At 33.6% G+C, this 18803-nt stretch overlaps 5 protein-coding genes across 6 annotated transcripts; 2 read left to right on the forward strand and 3 right to left on the reverse strand.

Moving 5' to 3' along the window:
* The first annotated feature begins 59 nt into the window (after window positions 1-59).
* On the forward strand, window positions 60-2738 carry LOC126752247 (zinc finger protein 107-like). Of its 2 annotated transcripts, none has more exons than XM_050462921.1 (7): window positions 60-237; window positions 290-442; window positions 510-619; window positions 679-1203; window positions 1274-1471; window positions 1538-1825; window positions 1881-2738. In XM_050462921.1, the coding sequence occupies exons 1-7, from the start codon at window positions 226-228 to the stop codon at window positions 2605-2607; spliced, it is 2013 nt and encodes a 670-aa protein (XP_050318878.1). In that variant the 5' UTR covers window positions 60-225; the 3' UTR covers window positions 2608-2738. The 2 variants fall into 2 exon arrangements, with proteins under 2 accessions (XP_050318878.1, XP_050318879.1); XM_050462922.1 differs by having other exon boundaries at window positions 303-442.
* LOC126752248 (RNA polymerase I-specific transcription initiation factor RRN3) lies at window positions 2620-5744 on the reverse strand. Its single transcript, XM_050462923.1, has 8 exons — window positions 5142-5744; window positions 4602-5083; window positions 4416-4540; window positions 4089-4345; window positions 3891-4024; window positions 3587-3762; window positions 3279-3528; window positions 2620-3211 (listed from the first exon to the last, which is right to left on the reverse strand). The coding sequence occupies exons 1-8, from the start codon at window positions 5358-5360 to the stop codon at window positions 2971-2973; spliced, it is 1884 nt and encodes a 627-aa protein (XP_050318880.1). The 5' UTR covers window positions 5361-5744; the 3' UTR covers window positions 2620-2970.
* Window positions 5745-6205: 461 nt separating this feature from the next.
* LOC126753018 (60S ribosomal protein L21) lies at window positions 6206-7013 on the reverse strand. The gene is made up of 2 exons (XM_050464109.1): window positions 6921-7013; window positions 6206-6788 (listed from the first exon to the last, which is right to left on the reverse strand). Exon 2 carries the CDS (start codon window positions 6765-6767, stop codon window positions 6288-6290), a length of 480 nt encoding a protein of 159 aa, XP_050320066.1. The 5' UTR covers window positions 6768-6788; window positions 6921-7013; the 3' UTR covers window positions 6206-6287.
* Window positions 7014-7301: 288 nt separating this feature from the next.
* On the forward strand, window positions 7302-8786 carry LOC126752307 (anamorsin homolog). The gene is made up of 4 exons (XM_050463017.1): window positions 7302-7544; window positions 7624-8004; window positions 8095-8222; window positions 8277-8786. The coding sequence occupies exons 1-4, from the start codon at window positions 7409-7411 to the stop codon at window positions 8388-8390; spliced, it is 759 nt and encodes a 252-aa protein (XP_050318974.1). The 5' UTR covers window positions 7302-7408; the 3' UTR covers window positions 8391-8786.
* Window positions 8671-15435, reverse strand: LOC126752306 (protein yellow). Its single transcript, XM_050463015.1, has 3 exons — window positions 15062-15435; window positions 9643-10048; window positions 8671-9573 (listed from the first exon to the last, which is right to left on the reverse strand). Exons 1-3 carry the CDS (start codon window positions 15274-15276, stop codon window positions 8896-8898), a joined length of 1299 nt encoding a protein of 432 aa, XP_050318972.1. The 5' UTR covers window positions 15277-15435; the 3' UTR covers window positions 8671-8895.
* Between the last annotated feature and the right edge of the window lie 3368 nt (window positions 15436-18803).

The raw sequence follows: 18803 nt of genomic DNA on the forward strand, positions 1-18803 counted from the left end.
GTTAAGAAACAAACTTTATAATTTTTTAGTGTTGCCCAATCCCCACATATGATTCTACCGCCTTTTTGTTTTGTTTTCCATAATATTGTTTTTCTGTTTTGTTTGTACAATTGACTTCTTTTCTTTGATGTTTAATAATAAAAATAATCTCTAACGAAGAACAATTAAATCAATCACAAAAATTAAACTTCTACAATTTCAATAGTAGAGAATACATTAGACATTATGGATGAAAGCGTAAGTATTTTAAATTATTTAAAAAAAATTAATTAAATCTTAAATTTTACAGCGGTACAATACAGAAGACCCTCCTAGAATTCAAGAATCTCGAATTAACCACAAGGCTGGCCGATTTATTTGTCTTACATGTAGTAAGCGATTTACAAAACCATCTCTTCTGCGTCGCCATGAAGCTATGCATTTGCCAGATAAACCCTTTGAGGTTAAAATTATTTTATTTCTATACAAAAATAATCTTATTTTAAAATATATTTTTTTTGCTGGAGTAGTGCTCGGAATGTCATAAGCGATTTTCACAGGATTCCTCATTGCGACGACATTATTTAGAGAAACACGATTTAAATTTAAAGCGATTCCAATGTACTAAATGTCCATTCAGGTAAGTCACGCAAATATAATAAATTTTATATTGATCGCATATATTTTTTTCCAAAACAGCTTCACTCAAAAAAGTAATTTACGTTTACATGCTGAAAAGGTGCACCCGTCAAAAATATTGAGACATACAGAGAGCTACGCCTGCGACCGATGTCCATCTGTGTATGGGAACAAACAAAAACTTAGTAGGCACATAAATTTGGTGCACAAAGATGGTAACAAATCTAAAAATGCTTTTGATAAAATAGAAGAAGATGATGATTTGGCATTAACTCAAAGCGTTTTGGAGCAACTGAAAACATTTCAAATGGAAATGAGTTCCTTACAAGCACCAGTCTTGGAAGTTGAAGAGAATTTAGATGTTACAAACATGAATGTTTTGGACAATCCCAGAAATTTTATTGAAGTAGCAACACAACAACAAGAAGAACGTATAATTGATGATGTGCAACTTAAAGATTGTTTAAATGCACAAGGCGTTGAATGCTACCTGAGTGTACAGCGTACTGTAAGGAAAGATGGGTGTGCTGTATATATATGTGAATTTTGCGGTAAAGAATTTCGAAAATCATACGATTACATCAGGTTAGCACGTTACATAAAATATGTGAAATTTAACCATATAAGAATCAATAAATATGTGACATAATTTAAGACACCGACGTGTGCATACAAGCGAACGCCCCTACAACTGTGGATTGTGTGAGCGTGCATTCAGCACCAAATCGAAACTGCACGAGCATATGAAAATACATCGTTTAGATGAGCAGCAAGGCATACCGGCAAAATATTATCCCTGCTCAGTTTGTAATAAAGGATTTAGTTCACTGCAATTGCTGGACAAACATATGAGGTATATATTTAATTAATATATACATTTTAATAAATAAATATATAATTTTGTTGTTAATGATTTTAGCACCCACGAGCAAATGTACCAAGTCGCATATAAATGCAAAATATGCGAAGAAATGTTCAAATCCAGCATCGCACTAACTTATCACAAACATAAACAAGTTGATTCAGACTCTAAATTTTTGCAACAACTACTACCAACACCTACTGAAATCTATGCTAATAGCACCGAAAGCAGTTGCGAAATACCAGATTCATCCGCTGCAGCTTGCCCACCAGAAACAACAAATATATCGCAGCACTTAAAGAGGAAGCGTGTTGTGTATAAATGGAAATGCATTACTTGTGAAAGGTTTTCTTTTATTACTTCCGCCTATAGATACAATAAATATTTATTTTTTTTGCAGACATTTTTCAAATTCCTCCACATTACGTGATCACCGGCGTATATATCATGGGACTTATAATCGTAAACGACGCATATCCGCTTCAGCCTTTCTTCGTTGCTTCAAATGCTCCTATTGCGCGCGTGTCTTTGAAACTAAAGCGCGTAGTAGAACACACATGTTGACACACTTGAAACGTTTACTAAACACAGATAAATCCAATCAGGAGCCGAACGTAACCAATATAATTAATGCTTTAGTGTTTGTCACCAGCTTAACAAATCCTGCCTCCGTTAAAGTTATAGAATTTAATGTAATAACAAAGCGTCGCGCAACAAATATGCAACATATAAATCAAAAACGCGTGAAAAATTCATCGCAACTTCTTAAATGTCATATTTGTAAGGATCAATTTCGTAAACAATCCGATTTAAAACGTCACTTAGTTGTGCATACAGGTGAGCGGTTACATAAATGTGCCACATGTGATAAAAGCTTTAGTTTGAGTAGTACGTTGAAGCAGCATATGCTAACACACACCACGGAGCGTGCAAAACACATTTGCATCGTTTGTACGAAAACTTATTTGACCAAGAAAGCGCTCAATGTGCATTTAAGGCTGCATACCGGCGCACAGCCGTTTCAATGTGAACACTGTGAGCTCGAATTCCGCACTTCGGGTCAAAGGATAGCACATTTAAAAGTGAAACATGGCATACAGAAATTGAAATCGACGAATAAAAAGTAAAACGCACTGTAGTTCATTGTATGCATATTATTTTGATTTCACTGTTATACAACTTCTACATCTATACTAACCAAACTTAAATAATTTCATTGTTATATGGAAAAGAAAATAAATTTCTTTGGAAAAACTAATTTTTTTACAAGTCTTACAATAGTCTATACTTTAAACGCAAAAGTATCTATTAAAGTAGCCCAAACATGCTGTTGCACAAATATTTTAGGTTATATATCCTCAAAAAAAAAAAATAAATTACTAAAAATCACAACTTTCCAACATAAAAAAAATATGTTTCTGAGAATATAACATTTGAAGAAAATTAACTAAATAATGGAAACAGCACCAATACGCCAATATCAAGTCCATTTACATATGAAAACCTGGTGATAGTCCGTATGTGAATTGCGCTTCGCGCTCCTGACTACGCGCTAATTCCATAATTTTTTGACGCTTATCAGCTACTATGAAATCATCAATATCATCACACATCTCAGAATCGCCACGTTTGCGCTGCCGCAGTGGCGACATATGTGTGGCAACTACGGATGCCTCCTCAGCTTCACTGGCTTGGTATTGCAGATAATGTGGGGTAATTTTTTTCTCCGACCTAAACGTTAAAAATAACTAAAAGTATTAGAAATTCAATTATATCGACAACAACAAATACTACGTACATTTTCAACAAATACGGATCAAAGGGGAAGAATGTGTCAAGTGTTTCTTCTGGTGTGGCGGTATCATTAGCATATACTGTTGCTAATTTACGACGTGCATTTCGTTCCAATATTGCATGGCAATAGGCCAACTGATAGGCACGCGTTACACCAGCGAACGCAGTGGCCACAGCAGGCAGACAGACGCGTAGTGGATTAAAGTTGCAAGTAACTATGGCGGAGAGTTGTAGAGATTGTAGGAACAGCAAACCTGCAAATTGGATTTTTTTTTAGAAATATGTGCTTGAAGTTAGGAAAGAAAAACATACTTTTCCTGTCAGCCGTTAAATCGCGACTGCGAAAAGCTATAACATAGAAAACAGCTTGGCACAGTGAGAAAAATACAATGTTCGCTTTCAAGGAACCATTTTGACGGTACTGATCACAGCGTTGAATATACTGATGCGCCCAATCACAGAGTTCTTTCAAGTAGTATTTTAGTATGCTAAAATTAAGAAAATATTTGAATTTTAAAATAAAAAAAATAATAATTTTGAAAATATTAAAAAATTTTATAAAAATAAAATAATACTAAAAATTGTAAATTTTAAAATAATATTAAAAATAACTTACTGTAATGGCAAAAATTTTGCACGCGCCAAAAAACTGGCTATGTAACCAACAGCTGCCTGTCGTATAACTGCCGACACATTTGGATTTTTAATTTTGTCCCAAAGGGATTGTAGAAAAGCCTCTGCGATTGTGTTCTGTATTAATAGGTAAATGCGTATAATTATTTCAAACATTAAGACTTAAAAAAAAGAAACATACCTTAAAACTACTGTGGTAAAATAATAAAAACTGCACATGGTGCGTATTGTGGGATGGCAATATCACATTATCAAAAGCTGTAAGCAGCACTTTCCAAAATTTGTTCAATTGCATTCTTTGTTCTGCGGTTGCATTGAGAGCATACGGATTTCTTGTATCTAAGAAATTAAACATTTTCTCCATGCAAATATCGAGTGTATGCCCAATAGCATGCTTCATTGGCAACATATCATCGTCCTTTTGATTAGCGCTAGAAGCTGAAAGTAAATAAAAATGTCGTTAGTTAACATAAATACACGAAATTGTTAAAATTAAATTTGTTCTTACATTTTTGACAATCGTCCATTTCGAAAATTTCTTGGTCCTCATTCTCTTCTTCTAAATCTTCATCCTCTTCACATTCTGTTTCCTCTATTTCACTTCTTGGTGCATTAACATCCAACACAACCAATCTAAAACAGTGAAAAATTCAAATTAATATTAAAAATTTTTTCATAAAAACAATAAACTTACTTTTGCATTAACAATTGCATGACGAATTCGGTGAAAATGGGTTTATATTCAGTTAACCAAAGCACGTTATGTACATAACCGGCGATTACATGAGTTGCTTTCTTGAAGTATGGAAACTTATTTTCAATAGTTTCCAGCACGACTTCAAAACTCATTGGTATAGCTGTTAAAATGCGATCCAACAAATGATGAATTGCCTCCAATTCTAATTTAACGTTATCTATTGGTGTACCATTTGGCCACATTGCCTCATCACCATCAGCTGGTATCCACAATGAAATCAACTTGGGTATACCGAATTCCACATATTTATTGTGTGCAACCATAATGTCGATATAAAATTCTGTATAAGCTTGCAATGCTGTTGGTTGTCTTTTTGTCCATGGTAGCGAGATGAGTGCCTCTACCAGATTTGTGAATTTTGGACTTAAATCATATATTAATTTGTGTGCATCCGACATTATTTGCGAAAATTCATTGTCCTGCAATTGTATTGTAAAATAATAAATAAACGGCTGTATAATGTACACAAAAACTTACGCTTAGTTCAGTTTCCTTTAGAAATGCCACAAATTCATTTAAGGGCTGAAAGTTGTTGTGTTCATTAACGGCTTCGACTGCATCCAAGATACCTTTCTGTTTGGGTATCTCAAACCGAACCTTGTTGATGGCTATGTTTTTAGCCCTTTCTCGTTCAGCTGGTGAATATGCTTTTAGAATGGACGAAAGCCCAGTTTTAGCACTATATACCGACGACATTATTGCACAATTTTATATCGTTTCAAAGCGCAACCACTAGTTCTACAAATATTTTGCAAAACGTAAGGTATAGGTTATAATTGGGATGGCTATTTAAGAATGTACCACAGAAATGTGATTAACCTACACCGCAGCTGGGTGTATACGTTTATGAAACTCAAGTGTATGTATTGTTCTTTTACTTCCGCGTTTTAATTGAATCACTTCACCTTTACTAAACTGCGTTATTCCTACTTTACAATTTCCTAACATTTCTCGTTTAACTTAAAAAGAAACCAAATTTATTGGTTTTCCGACAATTAAGTCGTATTTCAAAATAATTGCAGACGTGTGCGAGAAAAGTTAAGAAGCACGTTGCGGAAAATTTCACGGAATTTTGTAAATGTCAAAAACAGTGTTGTGAAAGGAAAGTTTTTTTTGGTATTGGCGGGCAGTCAGTGATGTGTTTTGACGGTAATATAGCCTAGTGATAACAAAAGTAATTCCTAATAAGTACTCGGTATTCGATTTTTTAAAATTGTTAATTTTTTTATAACCTTACAATGTAATTTTTTGTTTATCAAAGCGAAACAAATAAGAAAATTTTAAAATTATGCTAACTGTTTTATTAATAATTTTAATGAGAAGACAAAAATTACGCCTATATTATAAAGATAAAATTTAATGAATAAAAATTCTAACGGTTTAATTATTTGAGTTTATCTTCTCCCGAAGGATTATTTGAATCATTCAGAATCAAGTCTATAACTATATATCTTTCAAACTTATTTTTTTTTAATATTTAATGCAATAACTTGCAATTACCAACAAATCTAACATTTCAAATGACTAATAAGAACAACAAGTTCAGTTTCCATAGAATTTGTTTCTATTTATTTTTTCACATACTTTCTAAAAAACAGAATTACATACATAAAAAAGCCCCGCTTAAGCAACGAATTCGTATGGAATTGGTGCCAATTGGATTGGTTCTTCAATCTGCTTAACGAAGTGAGCTGGTTTAGGTGCCTTGGGTTGACGTTTCAAATTCACATATACGCCCTTAGCCTTAGCTTCCTTCAATTTAAGCTCATTCTCCTTGACACGGCGTAAGAAATCCTCACGGCACTTGGAGTGATGCACATGTTCAATACGTACATTAATACGCTTGGGTAGGATCTTACCGCGTACACGTTTGTTTACAATGACACCAACGGCATGTGGGGTAACGTTGTATACACGACCGGTTTTACCGTGGTAAGCCTTGTAGGGCATACCCTTTTGTACGGCACCATGTCCTTTAATGTCGACAATATCGCCGTTTTTGAACACACGCATGTATGTAGACAGGGGAATGGTACCATGCTTGCGGAAGGGGCGCGAGAACATGTCTCGGGTGCCGCGACGATAACCCTTTGAATTGGTCATATTTTTGCTTGTCTTGGTTGCCTGCAAAATTCACAAATATTTAGTACGAATTTCATTATTGGGATTTAGCGTTGTTGCTTATGCACTTTTATTAGTTATTTTTAGTGTGAATCTTGTGTTATTTGAGCACTTTTTCACGAAAAATTCACTAACCTTTAGGAAATGATGTCCACGCGGTCCAAGATGGAGTCGAAAAAGAGAAAGAAAGAAAGAGAGAATGAAAGAAAAAACAGAATTGCCAGTCGAATGACAAATCAGTTTTGACAGTTCGAAATTGTGACATTTGGCGACGGGTTTGTTCAACAAAGTGGTAACAGAAGAAGCGGAGTAAAAACATTATTTAATTAATTGATATGATACAATCTATATTTTCTGATATATTGCGTTTAGTGAACATATTTAGCTTTTTGAAAAATAGTAAAAGTTGTAAAGTTTAATGATTTAGGTGTACTAATCAATCCATTCATGCACTATCAAAATAAACCGGATGTACGAAATTTTTTAATATGATTAGCAGCTCTAGGTCTCAGTGTCATAATCAGCTGTTTATTATCGTGTACAAAAAAAAAAAACATACAAACTATCTTAACAGATTGTGCAAACTCAAATTTAATACCCAAAAGTATCTATAATTTATTAAAATGGAACAATTCAAAGGCTCAGAGAAAACACTTTTCATATGGACACAATCATCTCTTGTACAGGCCAGTACAGAAAAATTGAAAGAGGCAACTGGCGGCGAGGTTATTCTAGAAAATATCAATCGCTTGACTTTCGGTAAGTACTAATTCCCAAAAACAAATGACTCAGCTGAAATTTACTTACAAACTTTTATCTCCCAACATACTTAATGCAGCTACTTACGGCGAGTCTACGTTTGATCTAATTGTGATTGAAAATGCACAGTTGACAGATGCTTTCGATAAATTGCTGCGCTTGCTGAAGCCAAATGGAAAATTATATTTAGCCAGTATTTTTGGTACACCGGAAGTTTTTCAACAAGAACTAAAACTTTCTGGCTTCATTAACGTTAGTATAAATAAGGAGGACGGTACTTTGACTAGTCAGAAACCAAATTATGAAACTGGCTCAGCAATCAAGCTGTCCTTTGCTAAGAAAGACGGCAAAACACCATCAGTATGGAAAGTTAATGGTGATGGCGATGAAGAGCTAATCGATGAAGATGATTTGTTGGATGAAGAGGATAAGAAAAAACCGGATCCTGAGAGTCTAAGAGGTATGCAAAAATGTGTAAATTTATGATATTCAAATAATCTGCTAATAGAAATATGTGTATAATATATATTAATTCTCCCATTATGTGTAGTTTGTGGCACCACTGGTAAACGAAAGGCCTGCAAAAATTGTTCTTGCGGTTTAGCGGAAGAGCTTGAATCTGAGGCTGCACAAAAGTCTAAGGCTGACACAGCAAATGCTAAATCCAGCTGTGGCAATGTAAGCTACAACTCTTTATTTTCATAAAATTTTAATTAATGAATTTCTTTCTAGTGCTACTTAGGTGATGCATTCCGTTGTTCTTCATGTCCATATATTGGCATGCCTGCATTTAAGCCTGGTGAAAAGGTAGAATTGGCTGGCAATTTACTTAATGATGATATCTAAGCAATTTTGAACACATTTTGCTGTGATTTACATGTATCGTATTTAATGCTATTAAGAATTAATATAGCATATTTAATTCCGACTGATGTGAGGAAATAGCTTTAGGATATCAGGATTTCATGTATGCTAAAAAAATGTGCAGCAGTTTACATAATTTCGAGGTTTGGTTTGCGAAGTTTGAGTGTGTTCTCTTGCCGTTGCCGTTTTTGGACCACCCTTCTCAACCAATAATTAGCAGTAGCCTTTCGAAACAACCTTAAATATCAATATTTCGCATATATAGAAGTTTTATATATGTAATTTATTTTTCATTTATGAAATCACAATATGTGTGCTTAAACAATTTTAGTAACGAGTAGTAAACAATAAAATTTTGCACATAACAATAACTTAAAACATAGTGTGTAATGATTTGTGCCACACGTAAATATATCTATACTTATTAAAATGCATTATATTGCATACTAGCACTCGACTCTTGCTAACGTCTTACGTATAAAGAATCTTAAGCTTCACAGGGTGTACCCTTGATGAGCTCGCGATTGTTGCCACTCAAAACGCGATAGTTCACTGCTGAGGGGTCCAATTCTTTGTACAAATATGTTGGCATCTTATCCGACAACACCCACACAGTACCTTCATTATCGATTTTCATGTCGTTGGGGAACACGAGTGCATGTGAATCGGAATCGATAAGACCTTGCGATTCCAAATCATATGGGCGTTTCACATTCCAACATGCAATAGCATCCTTATTGACTTGTGTATAAAATATAACACCAGTATCTTTGTCATACACTTCCGCGGTGGATTGTCCATTCATGCCACGATCGCCAACAAATTCGAAATCGTAATAAGCTGCTGGACTCGTTACATGTGTTTCATTTTGTAAGACACGATTTGAGACTTTGAATTCTTTGGTGCTGGCTAAAGCGTGGAAATAAATATCTTTTGTGTGATCAGCTTTCAATGGACCAACCGCCAGACCGAATACACCATCTGTCCATTGGAAGTTGACGCCACCAACATTGAAATCACCTTGTAGCGGATCGAAATGGAAGAAATTGTGTTTGACACGATACGAACGATCGTCGCGGAATGAGTAAACCACAAGCCCGTAAGCGCCCAAATCGGGTATATATGCGTAGGCGTCGTTGCATTCCGTGCGTTCAGCATCAATCACCTTAAAGTAAAGTAATATAAGCATGTGTTGTGTTAAGTCTCAGTAATCTACTCTGATGCATTCACTTACAATATTTGCGAAGAAACTGTCGTCCTTTATCTGATCTTTTGGTATCGGGAAACGGCGCAGCACTTTGTCAGTTTTTAGGTCGAAGATAACAATGGAATTCGGCGTGATTTGCTTGGGGTTGCCCAGAATATCTGCTAGTCCAGTATCCAAAACCCATAAACGATCACAAACGTCGGCTTGTATGCGGAAAGTCGAAATAATTGTGGCATTATCCGTCAATGTGGTTTCTACCGATTTCGGCTTCTCGGCATCCAAACGTCCACCAGCTGGAGTTTTGGCTTCTTGTGGTTCTACATCGATTGGTAGTGTATTTGCTTCCCAGCTTGGATATGGACGCAATTTGGGAGATTTATCCGTAGTCTTAAGATCAACGTAGTTGAGTGAAGCTGCTACACCGGCCCTCCATCTAGAAATATAATAGGAAGCTTATATGAGTACGCACTTATAGGTAAGGCTTTTGCATATTTTTGTTATTTATTAAATATGAAATTTGGAGACCGTTATTTTATTTTATAAATTGTGGAACAAGTTGTGTGAAATTTTATATTATAATCAACAGATGTCTCTGAACACAGGGTGACTACAAATACTGTCAAAAGAAATCGGAAGTTAATTATAGAATAAAGTATAATATTAATGAACAAAGTAATGAAAATTAAATTTTAATGTGTATGTGTATTAACTTTTTTTTATAAATCTTCAGATTAAACTTTTAAATATTAAAAATATTTATTATAAAATGTTATAAATTAATTTAAAAGTGTATGCGTATTACTGGATTGTTTAAAATAAATTCAAAATTAATATTATTATTTCATATAGTTAAATATTAAATAAAAAATTAAAATGAAATTTTATAAATATATTATAAATTAAAATATAAAATTTTTTAAACATTAAACATATTTATTCTCAAATATTTTGACTTAAAAATATATAAATTTTATAATATATTAAAAAAAAAAACAAGAACAAAAAAATAAAATCAATATAATCTTTTGATTTGTAAATTCTCCATTAAGAAGAAAAACAAAAAAAAAAAAACAAAAAAGAAATATTAGCACGCTTCAAAATCACGTTTCCAACGAACTCTTTCGCAACCATAAGAAAAAACTCAAAGTCACTACAAATCAACCTCAAATCGGTTGATGATTTCGCGCCGCAATTGAGTTGCCCATCAGATTGAGAGCTGCCAATCGTATAATTAACTGTTTACGGCGATTGACTAGGTAGTGTTTGTATTTATGTGTGTACTTGTAACGTTATGTAATTTGCCATTGTAAGCTATTACAAGAAAGAATCGCTTGCAAAAACTTTGGCAATATCTACTTTGCATAATTACAGTCAGAATTTTGCAATTTAATGCGCGCAGCAACAAATTGCTTTAAGCCGCGTAGCCAAAACCACGAAAATCAAATTAGTTGGTACCAAACTGGCAGCTAAACTACGTAAACGTTTCTTCAACACAAACATAGGGTCTACCTAAAATTGCGGTTAAATGGGGCATCAAGGGTAAAGTGGGTCAAAACATGTTTCCCATTAAGTTCAATTACATTGAACTAAGTTCACTTACGTTGTCACGATGATAATTAGAAATTTAACGGTAATTGAATATAATATTACATTACTATTGACAACTTTGGTAATGGCGTTGAAAATTGTTTAAATGGATTTGTTTAGTAGCAAATGCCATAACTAAAGCTGATTATAAAAGATGTAGGCGAATTTATCGCAAAAGCCCTGAAGCATGTAAAATAAAATTTGAATAATGCATGAAATAACAAAGCAACAATTGATTTGACAGAAAGATGCAATGTATAGGAAATTAGTGTATGTGCATACATATGTTTGTATGTTGCTGTGCTGTTATGTCTGTTAAAAGTATTCGCAATGACTCAGCCATTTTAAATTTGCCTTTTAATTTATATCATTACGTCAAAATGCAAGTAAATGACGAAAAATTATGCAAAAAATTCGCTGTTAAATTTCTATTTACTTTAACTACCGTTTGCTCTGTTGAGAGAGCGCAGCCATCAAAATAAATAAACAAACAAAGAGTTATTAGAACTCGTTAATCTCCGTTAACTTGTTATGTTTTTGGTTTGCGGCATTTTGACAGTTCGAAATTAAATTCAACAAGAACGCGTAAAGAAATGAAATTGCAGTTTGATTTCAATAATTTAGTGATAAAAATTGTGCATACTACAAGCATACTACAAAATAATATGCTAAAACATAAACGCAAGGCCCCGGCACTGCTTTAAACATACAAGTTGGAAGTAATTAATGCAGGTGATCACGATCTCAAGCCTGCACCTCTTGCAGCGGCGCAAGTGGCACAGGATTGGAGTGGCGGTTAAACTTTAAGTACCTCATGCATTCGATAAACATCTTGTGTTGAAATTAACATAACGTCGAGTTTCTAACAATAAAATAACCCAATATAAGATATAGACATTCTGTTGCTACAATCGGAAATCCGTGTGTGTGCGGGCATCTGTGTCACTTAGAACGGAAATGTTGAAGTGTAAGTTCAAATGTACATGTGTATGTACTTGTATGTATGTAGATATCTGTGCAGAAATTACATATATGTATATGTGAAATATGCGCAAGGCGCTGCTTCTCATCTGTTGCTTTGTTTTTAGTTCGCGCTTTGCGTTTGAAATTTTGGCAAAAAATATTAAGCAAGTGACTGCTATTGAAATTAATCTTGAGTAAAGTGGAGTTTATAATAATGTATATAAAATGTGACGAGCTTCACTGCTTTAATCCATCAGGATTTGATTGTTGATAAAAGTTTTAACTTAGTTTAAAAAAGTAATGGTTACTTGCCCGAGCGTTAAATGTAAAGTTCAAAGGCAATTAAAAATTAGTGATTAAGTAGTGCTCACACTATAGCTACAAATGTAATTGTATACGGCTAAATGGATTATGAGGCATTCTAAGTGTGACAATTGCTCTGCGCACAACAAGGTGAATGTTATAAATACATACATATATGTAAATAAATAAGAAGTTAAAACCTAAATAACTGATAATATATTGAAAAGAATAAGTTCACCGGTATACAAATAAAATGAAAGCGTCATTATTTCTAGCTCTTACGGCATAATAGAAAAAGCGGTTAGAAAGGCGAAGAATGTGCTGGTTTTTGTTTCGAGTAGAATTCCGGTATTTTGTGTACAGGAAAGAGGAATATACATAGCTACTAAAGAGAAAGCCAAATTCTAGTAAAGAAAAACTCCAAATACTTAGTAAAAGTAGAGCAGCGGGGAAATTCGCGTACGAATCTGTACATTTCTGTACATCCATCTGTACATCCATCTTTTTTCAAGCGACAAACAAAGTTTTCTAAACAAACAGACATCAACAGACTAAAGGACAAAACTTCTCACGAACATAAAAAAAGAAAAAATATACTAATTTAGAGAAAAAAAATTTATTGATTCGGTGTAATTATAAATGAGAAATGTGTGAAGGTTAAAATTAATTGGGAAATTTGTTATCTAAAAAATAAAATAAATACAATTACACTTGTTTAAAAAAGGTGCTGTTGGATTACATACAAAAATGCGTTTACGCAATTACAATTCTCAACGCTATGTTATCGGTTCATTAAGCGTAAAAAGTGTTCTCAAAGTATTTAATCTTAAATATACATGCAAATTTTAGCTGTGTAAATTTGTGTAAAATATTTGTTTGAAATGTAGAGAAAAATGAAGTTGTTAGGTGTTAAAGTTTCGTAAAATGCCCTTACAAGGCACTTAAAGCCTCAATTAATCTTAAATAAGTGAAATTTACAAAGAAGTCTGCCGAAATTATTAATATGTGAAATGTTTAAAATAAAATTATTTGATTTTTTTTATTGAATTTCTAAAATATGTTATTTATAAGTCTGAAATATACTTATAGTACATACATATGTACGAAATATGTAATTTGAAGACTCTCGTGATCTAAAATATATGCAAATTTTGGTGGGAAATTGTGTGATAAAATAAAATGAAGTTAAAATGCAATGAAAAAAAGTAGGGCAGTTCGAAAAGTTTTTAAAATAATATACAAAAAAATATTCACAAAAAGAGGTATCGCGAGATGCAGTTATTGATATATTAATATAAAAAACAGCAAATGGGTAAGTAAGGAATATTTTTGTACAAATTATTTGTTTTACTTTATAAATAAGATTTATATTTTATAATTTATGATTATGTTTTAAACTTGATTAAAAAAAATTTTAAACACAATAAAATTTGCAACGTAAATTACGATTGGACCAAAGCTATTATACCCTTCACAGGTGCATTTCTTATAGCGTTAAAAAACGTTCAAAAATATATCTATCTGGGTTTTGGCAGTTGAGCTTTATGTTTATATAGCAGCTATATGTTATAGTAGTTCGATCTGAAAAATTTATTTAGAAATTGTTACGTGGGTTTTGTACAATAACCTGTACCAAATTTCGTGAAGATATCTTGTCAAATTAAAAAGTTTTCCATACCATAATTTAATATTGATCGATCTATCAGTTCCGAGTAGCTTCCTGGAGAGAAAAGAATGTGTAAAAACTTCTGATCGATATCTCAAAAATTAAGTAATTAGTGAGCGTGTATACAGAGGAACTAACAGACGAACATGTATGAATCAACACGGCTCGTCACGCTGATCATTTATAAATGTACTTTCTAGAGTCCCAAGTTTCCTTCAGGGTGGTACAAACTTCGTGACAAACTTAATATACCCTGTGCTTATTATAAAATGTAAAATGTTTACCCATATTTACCGAATCATCGATATACAAGTATACATATGTATGTATGTATTTAGGCTAACTGTTACATATAATTATATAGGTGCGGCTCTTACTGCTGTGCTTATCATGAACTTGACAAACTAAATCTATGACAAAAAACCGGTAGTGAAAACTAGTTGGTTTACATTTCTGGCTTTCGGTTAGTTGTTTTTTTTTGCATAAATTAAAACCGTTTGGTATTAAGAGATTTCGCCAAACATTCGGTGTATGCATGTGTCATAAAAATTACGGTACAAAACAATGACAAATAATAAAACAAGCTTTAAATTAAAGCAGCACGCTTTTATGATTTTACTTAGAAAGCAGATAACTATTATTTGCAAACAAAAACCGCAAACAATTAAATCAATACACCTTATTAAATGGTTTTTTATATTCTGTTGACACAACTAATCTGCAATTAAATTCTATACACAATTACTTTTCGAATTTATTCAGAATTCATTTACTTTTAATTTTTTTCTTCTTATTCTGGCACACAAAATCTAAGTACATCCACACCAATGCTGTCCATATTGCACAATGCGTCATTGACGTAAGATTTGTATGTCTTTCAATTATTTATATAATTTAGTGTGATTTCACCTTTTGTGTAACCATTACCTTGGCACAGTGACAAACAGTTTGTCATTCCAACGCTCCAAACCCAAAGGCAAATTATTCTCGGGCACATATTGACCCTTGCTGATAGCCTCTTGTTCAGCTTGTGCATTTGGCCATTCAAACTCCAGTTGTTTCCACGAAAATTTCTCCTCTAACTTAGCATTACAGAAGATAATGCCCGCACAGAGCAGTGTGGCGAAAAAGAGATACTTCATCGTTTTTTTTTGTCAAACAATTTAATGTTTCAAAATTGTATTGATTTTGTTTTTTCGCAAATTGCTCTGAGTATTCGTAAATTCAAGCAAACCGTTGCCGTTGAAATACACGCTGTTACCGTCACTCGCGCCGCTTTTACACTGCGTTCGGTTTAAGCTTGACTTTGGCTTTTTATTAATTGATCGGTTTGGTGCTGTTGGCTCGGTCAGCCTATTGCAAAACATTTAAAATGAGACAGAACTTGTTGGTTAGCACAAAACGGTTTGTCGGCTAATGCTTTTCCGAAGTACTCATTTCGTATTACTTGTTTGCTCTGCAACATTGCCACTTGAGGCTGTCAACATGTTGCTCGGCTGGGTATATCAGTTTACTTAATTGTTTACAGTTTTGCTGTTGGCATTAAAGAGGCTGGAATATATGTCTTTTTATATGCTGTAAGGTTGGGCATAAAGAAGGAAGTTAGGTTAGGTTACGTTAGATTCTACGCTTGGTCTCCGAATCGGTGATCATATTTAGATAGATTTGCAGCTATGTTGCCAGAAAACTCTTGAAGTTGGATCTCATGTACATATGTATATGAAAAGTGCATTGAACCCAACACAAATCTTTATATTACATATATTTTGATTCCTTTTTTTAGTGTATAAAGATATTTAAAAACAGCAAATATGGTAATTTAAATGCCAATCATGAAATAGTTTAATTTTCCAACGCAGAAACAAGACGAGGACTAGTTAAACCAAATATCTCAGATCTTTAAGCCTGCTCCTTGCATATGGCAGCAGCAGAAAGAGGTTCGAGTAGCGTGATTGGGTTGAAAAATGCTACGTGTTAATCCTTGGTATTGTGCCTAAATTTAGTATCCTTAGAAATTGTACATTTAAGTTAAATTACCAGCTCAGAGATCTTGATAAATGCGTGACCGAGTTAGCCAGTTCGACATTTTTTACAAAGCATAGAATTTTTGCGAAGTTTTCACTATTTATTAATCTGTTACTCTTCTTCAACAAATTTGGATAATATTATTTTAGAACATTTCTTGGGTATTTGGGCACCGAGTGGTCGAAGTCGAACTGTCTTACAGTCAGTTAGTGTGAAGCCGTTGCGAAAGTTGGGAAAAGTTTACGGTGATTTAGTTTTATCAAAAACACCAGCCTATGAGTGGTACAAAGCCTGCAAAGACGGTCGAGAGATCGTTGAAGACATGCTTAGTTCTGGAACACCTTCGACCTCTTCAAGTGATGTAAATATTAAAAAAGCGAAAGATATGGTGCTTGAAAATTGGCTGGCAAGTGCCAGAGAGATGGTGAGAAAGATAGACATCTCTCGCGAGTCCGTTCGAATGATTTTGGTGGATATTTTGGGTATGAAACGCGTTCTTGCACGACTCGTCTCGATAAAGCTGAATTTTTTTCAAAAAGAGTACCGTAAATAAGTTTCTTTGGACATGCTTGATCGTGCTAACTACGATTTCATATTCATGGAGAGCATTATAACTGCCGAAGAGACATGGGTTTATGAGTTTGACATGCAAACAAGCCAACAATCATCGGAATGGAACCCGTTTTCAGTCGATCATAGAGATAAAACAAAATTTGTTGAAGGAGCTGAAGGTTATCACAGAAAGTGCTTAAAAAGAATCGTTGGCATAAGTGTATTATCTCTGGTTAGGATTACTTTGAAGGCGACAAAATAAATATTGATGAATAATTAAATATTTTGCGTTTTATCTACAATTTCTGGGCACTTTTTTGCCACATTTTATATGTACATACATATGTATGTATATATCCACACCTAACACATCAACGCCTTAAATTCACTTCTCCAGACATTAAACTTGGTTTACAGTTTTGGATTTAATTGGTTAAAAAAAGTAAATTATACACTTTTACAGTATTTTTCGCACATTATGTAAATACAATACGGTTATTCTTACAAATATAGTATGCACAGAAATTAATTTGCATATTAAATGCACCTTTTTACATTACACTAATTTTAGTATTATTAACTTTTGCTTTTGTGTGACACTTGGTGAGCTTAAATACGTCTGTCAGTCAGTTCAATTTTAACTTTCGATATTCAATTTTATTTTAGTTTCATTTTATTAATGATTATCAAGCGCGTTTTTGTTCGGTCTGTCTGAGCTGTCGCGGTTTTTGTTCTTGTGCAGTCAATGAAATCGCATAAACAAAACATAACAAATATAAAGCAGCTAATAATATGACAAACTGATGGCATCATTTGTACGGAGTGTGCTGTTGACTGCCGGTATGACAGCGGTAACGTTCTATTTGTGGAGCGAACCATAAATTTTGGCATGAGCAGCGACCGCCAGAGTTGATTTCGTTTATGTAAATTATATGATTTGCCAGTCTTTTATGTAAATTAATATTTTTTTGCACGAAAGTTAGTCAAATGATAACCAAATGTACGTTAAATTATATTTATAGTAATATGAATTTGATTGACAAGTGAAATCAAATTGATTTATTTTTTTTGTTTCCGCGAAAACTGTAACTTTAGTTCATTATATTATTCATTAAAACATGATTTTATTTGATAATAGTTATGAAATTTCAGCAATAAAAAGTAATGTAGCGGAAATATGAATTAATGAAAATAATTATTTTCTGTGGGAATTTATTTTCTTTTATAAACTGTGCTTTTCATTACCCTATCCAATTTTAATTTAATTTTTTTATATTATTAAATACTGCCAAGGGATATGGTTGACATTATCATACATAAAGGATCTATCAACAAGAGAAACGTAGCGTTAAAAATAAATTAAATAGTCAAACTTGATCAAAATATGTTTTTGCTATCCAGATAATTTTATGCCATTTCAACAAAATATCGGCCAAATGGTTTCGTTTGTATATATCCACCCGTTTTCGATGACCCGGAGCAGCATTTTGGCCATAGTGCGCTGAATGTGGTCTTCGAGTTCCTCGAACGTTGCTGGTTGCTTGCATAAGCCTTTCATTTAACATACTCCCAGAGAAAATAAAGTAGAGCTGTTAAAACGCATTATCTTGGCGGCCATTTGTCTGGGTCATTTTTTGAAATTAACAAGTCGCCAAATTTTGCATGGAAAGTGTCCATGTTTTGACGTGAAACATCAGGCGGCGTATCGTTTTGTTGGAAATAGAGATCGTCCGTGTCGATTTCAGTAAATTGTGAGAAAAAAAGGTCGGGCAACATCGTGTTTAAAGCGCGCTATTAATAGTAATGGCATTTCCTGCCTCAGGAGGAACTCAGTCCGATAACGAAAATTTTGTTTGTTGATAAAGTCATTAAGCTGACGTTGAACAACACCAAAAGCTCCGTCAGGATCAAGGGGGATAAGACGAAATATCTCCTGTCATCAAAGAAACAGTCATCGACTTGGCTCCCACGTCACTGTTGACAGATAACTTCCTCTATCTTGGACCCGGCACTAACACCAACAACAATGTCAGCCTGGAAATCCAACGCGGAATAACTATTGCCATTAGGTGTTATTCCGGACTGACCTGCT

This window comes from Bactrocera neohumeralis, chromosome 3 (assembly GCF_024586455.1).
Source record: "Bactrocera neohumeralis isolate Rockhampton chromosome 3, APGP_CSIRO_Bneo_wtdbg2-racon-allhic-juicebox.fasta_v2, whole genome shotgun sequence".
NCBI classification, from domain to species: domain Eukaryota; kingdom Metazoa; phylum Arthropoda; class Insecta; order Diptera; family Tephritidae; genus Bactrocera; species Bactrocera neohumeralis.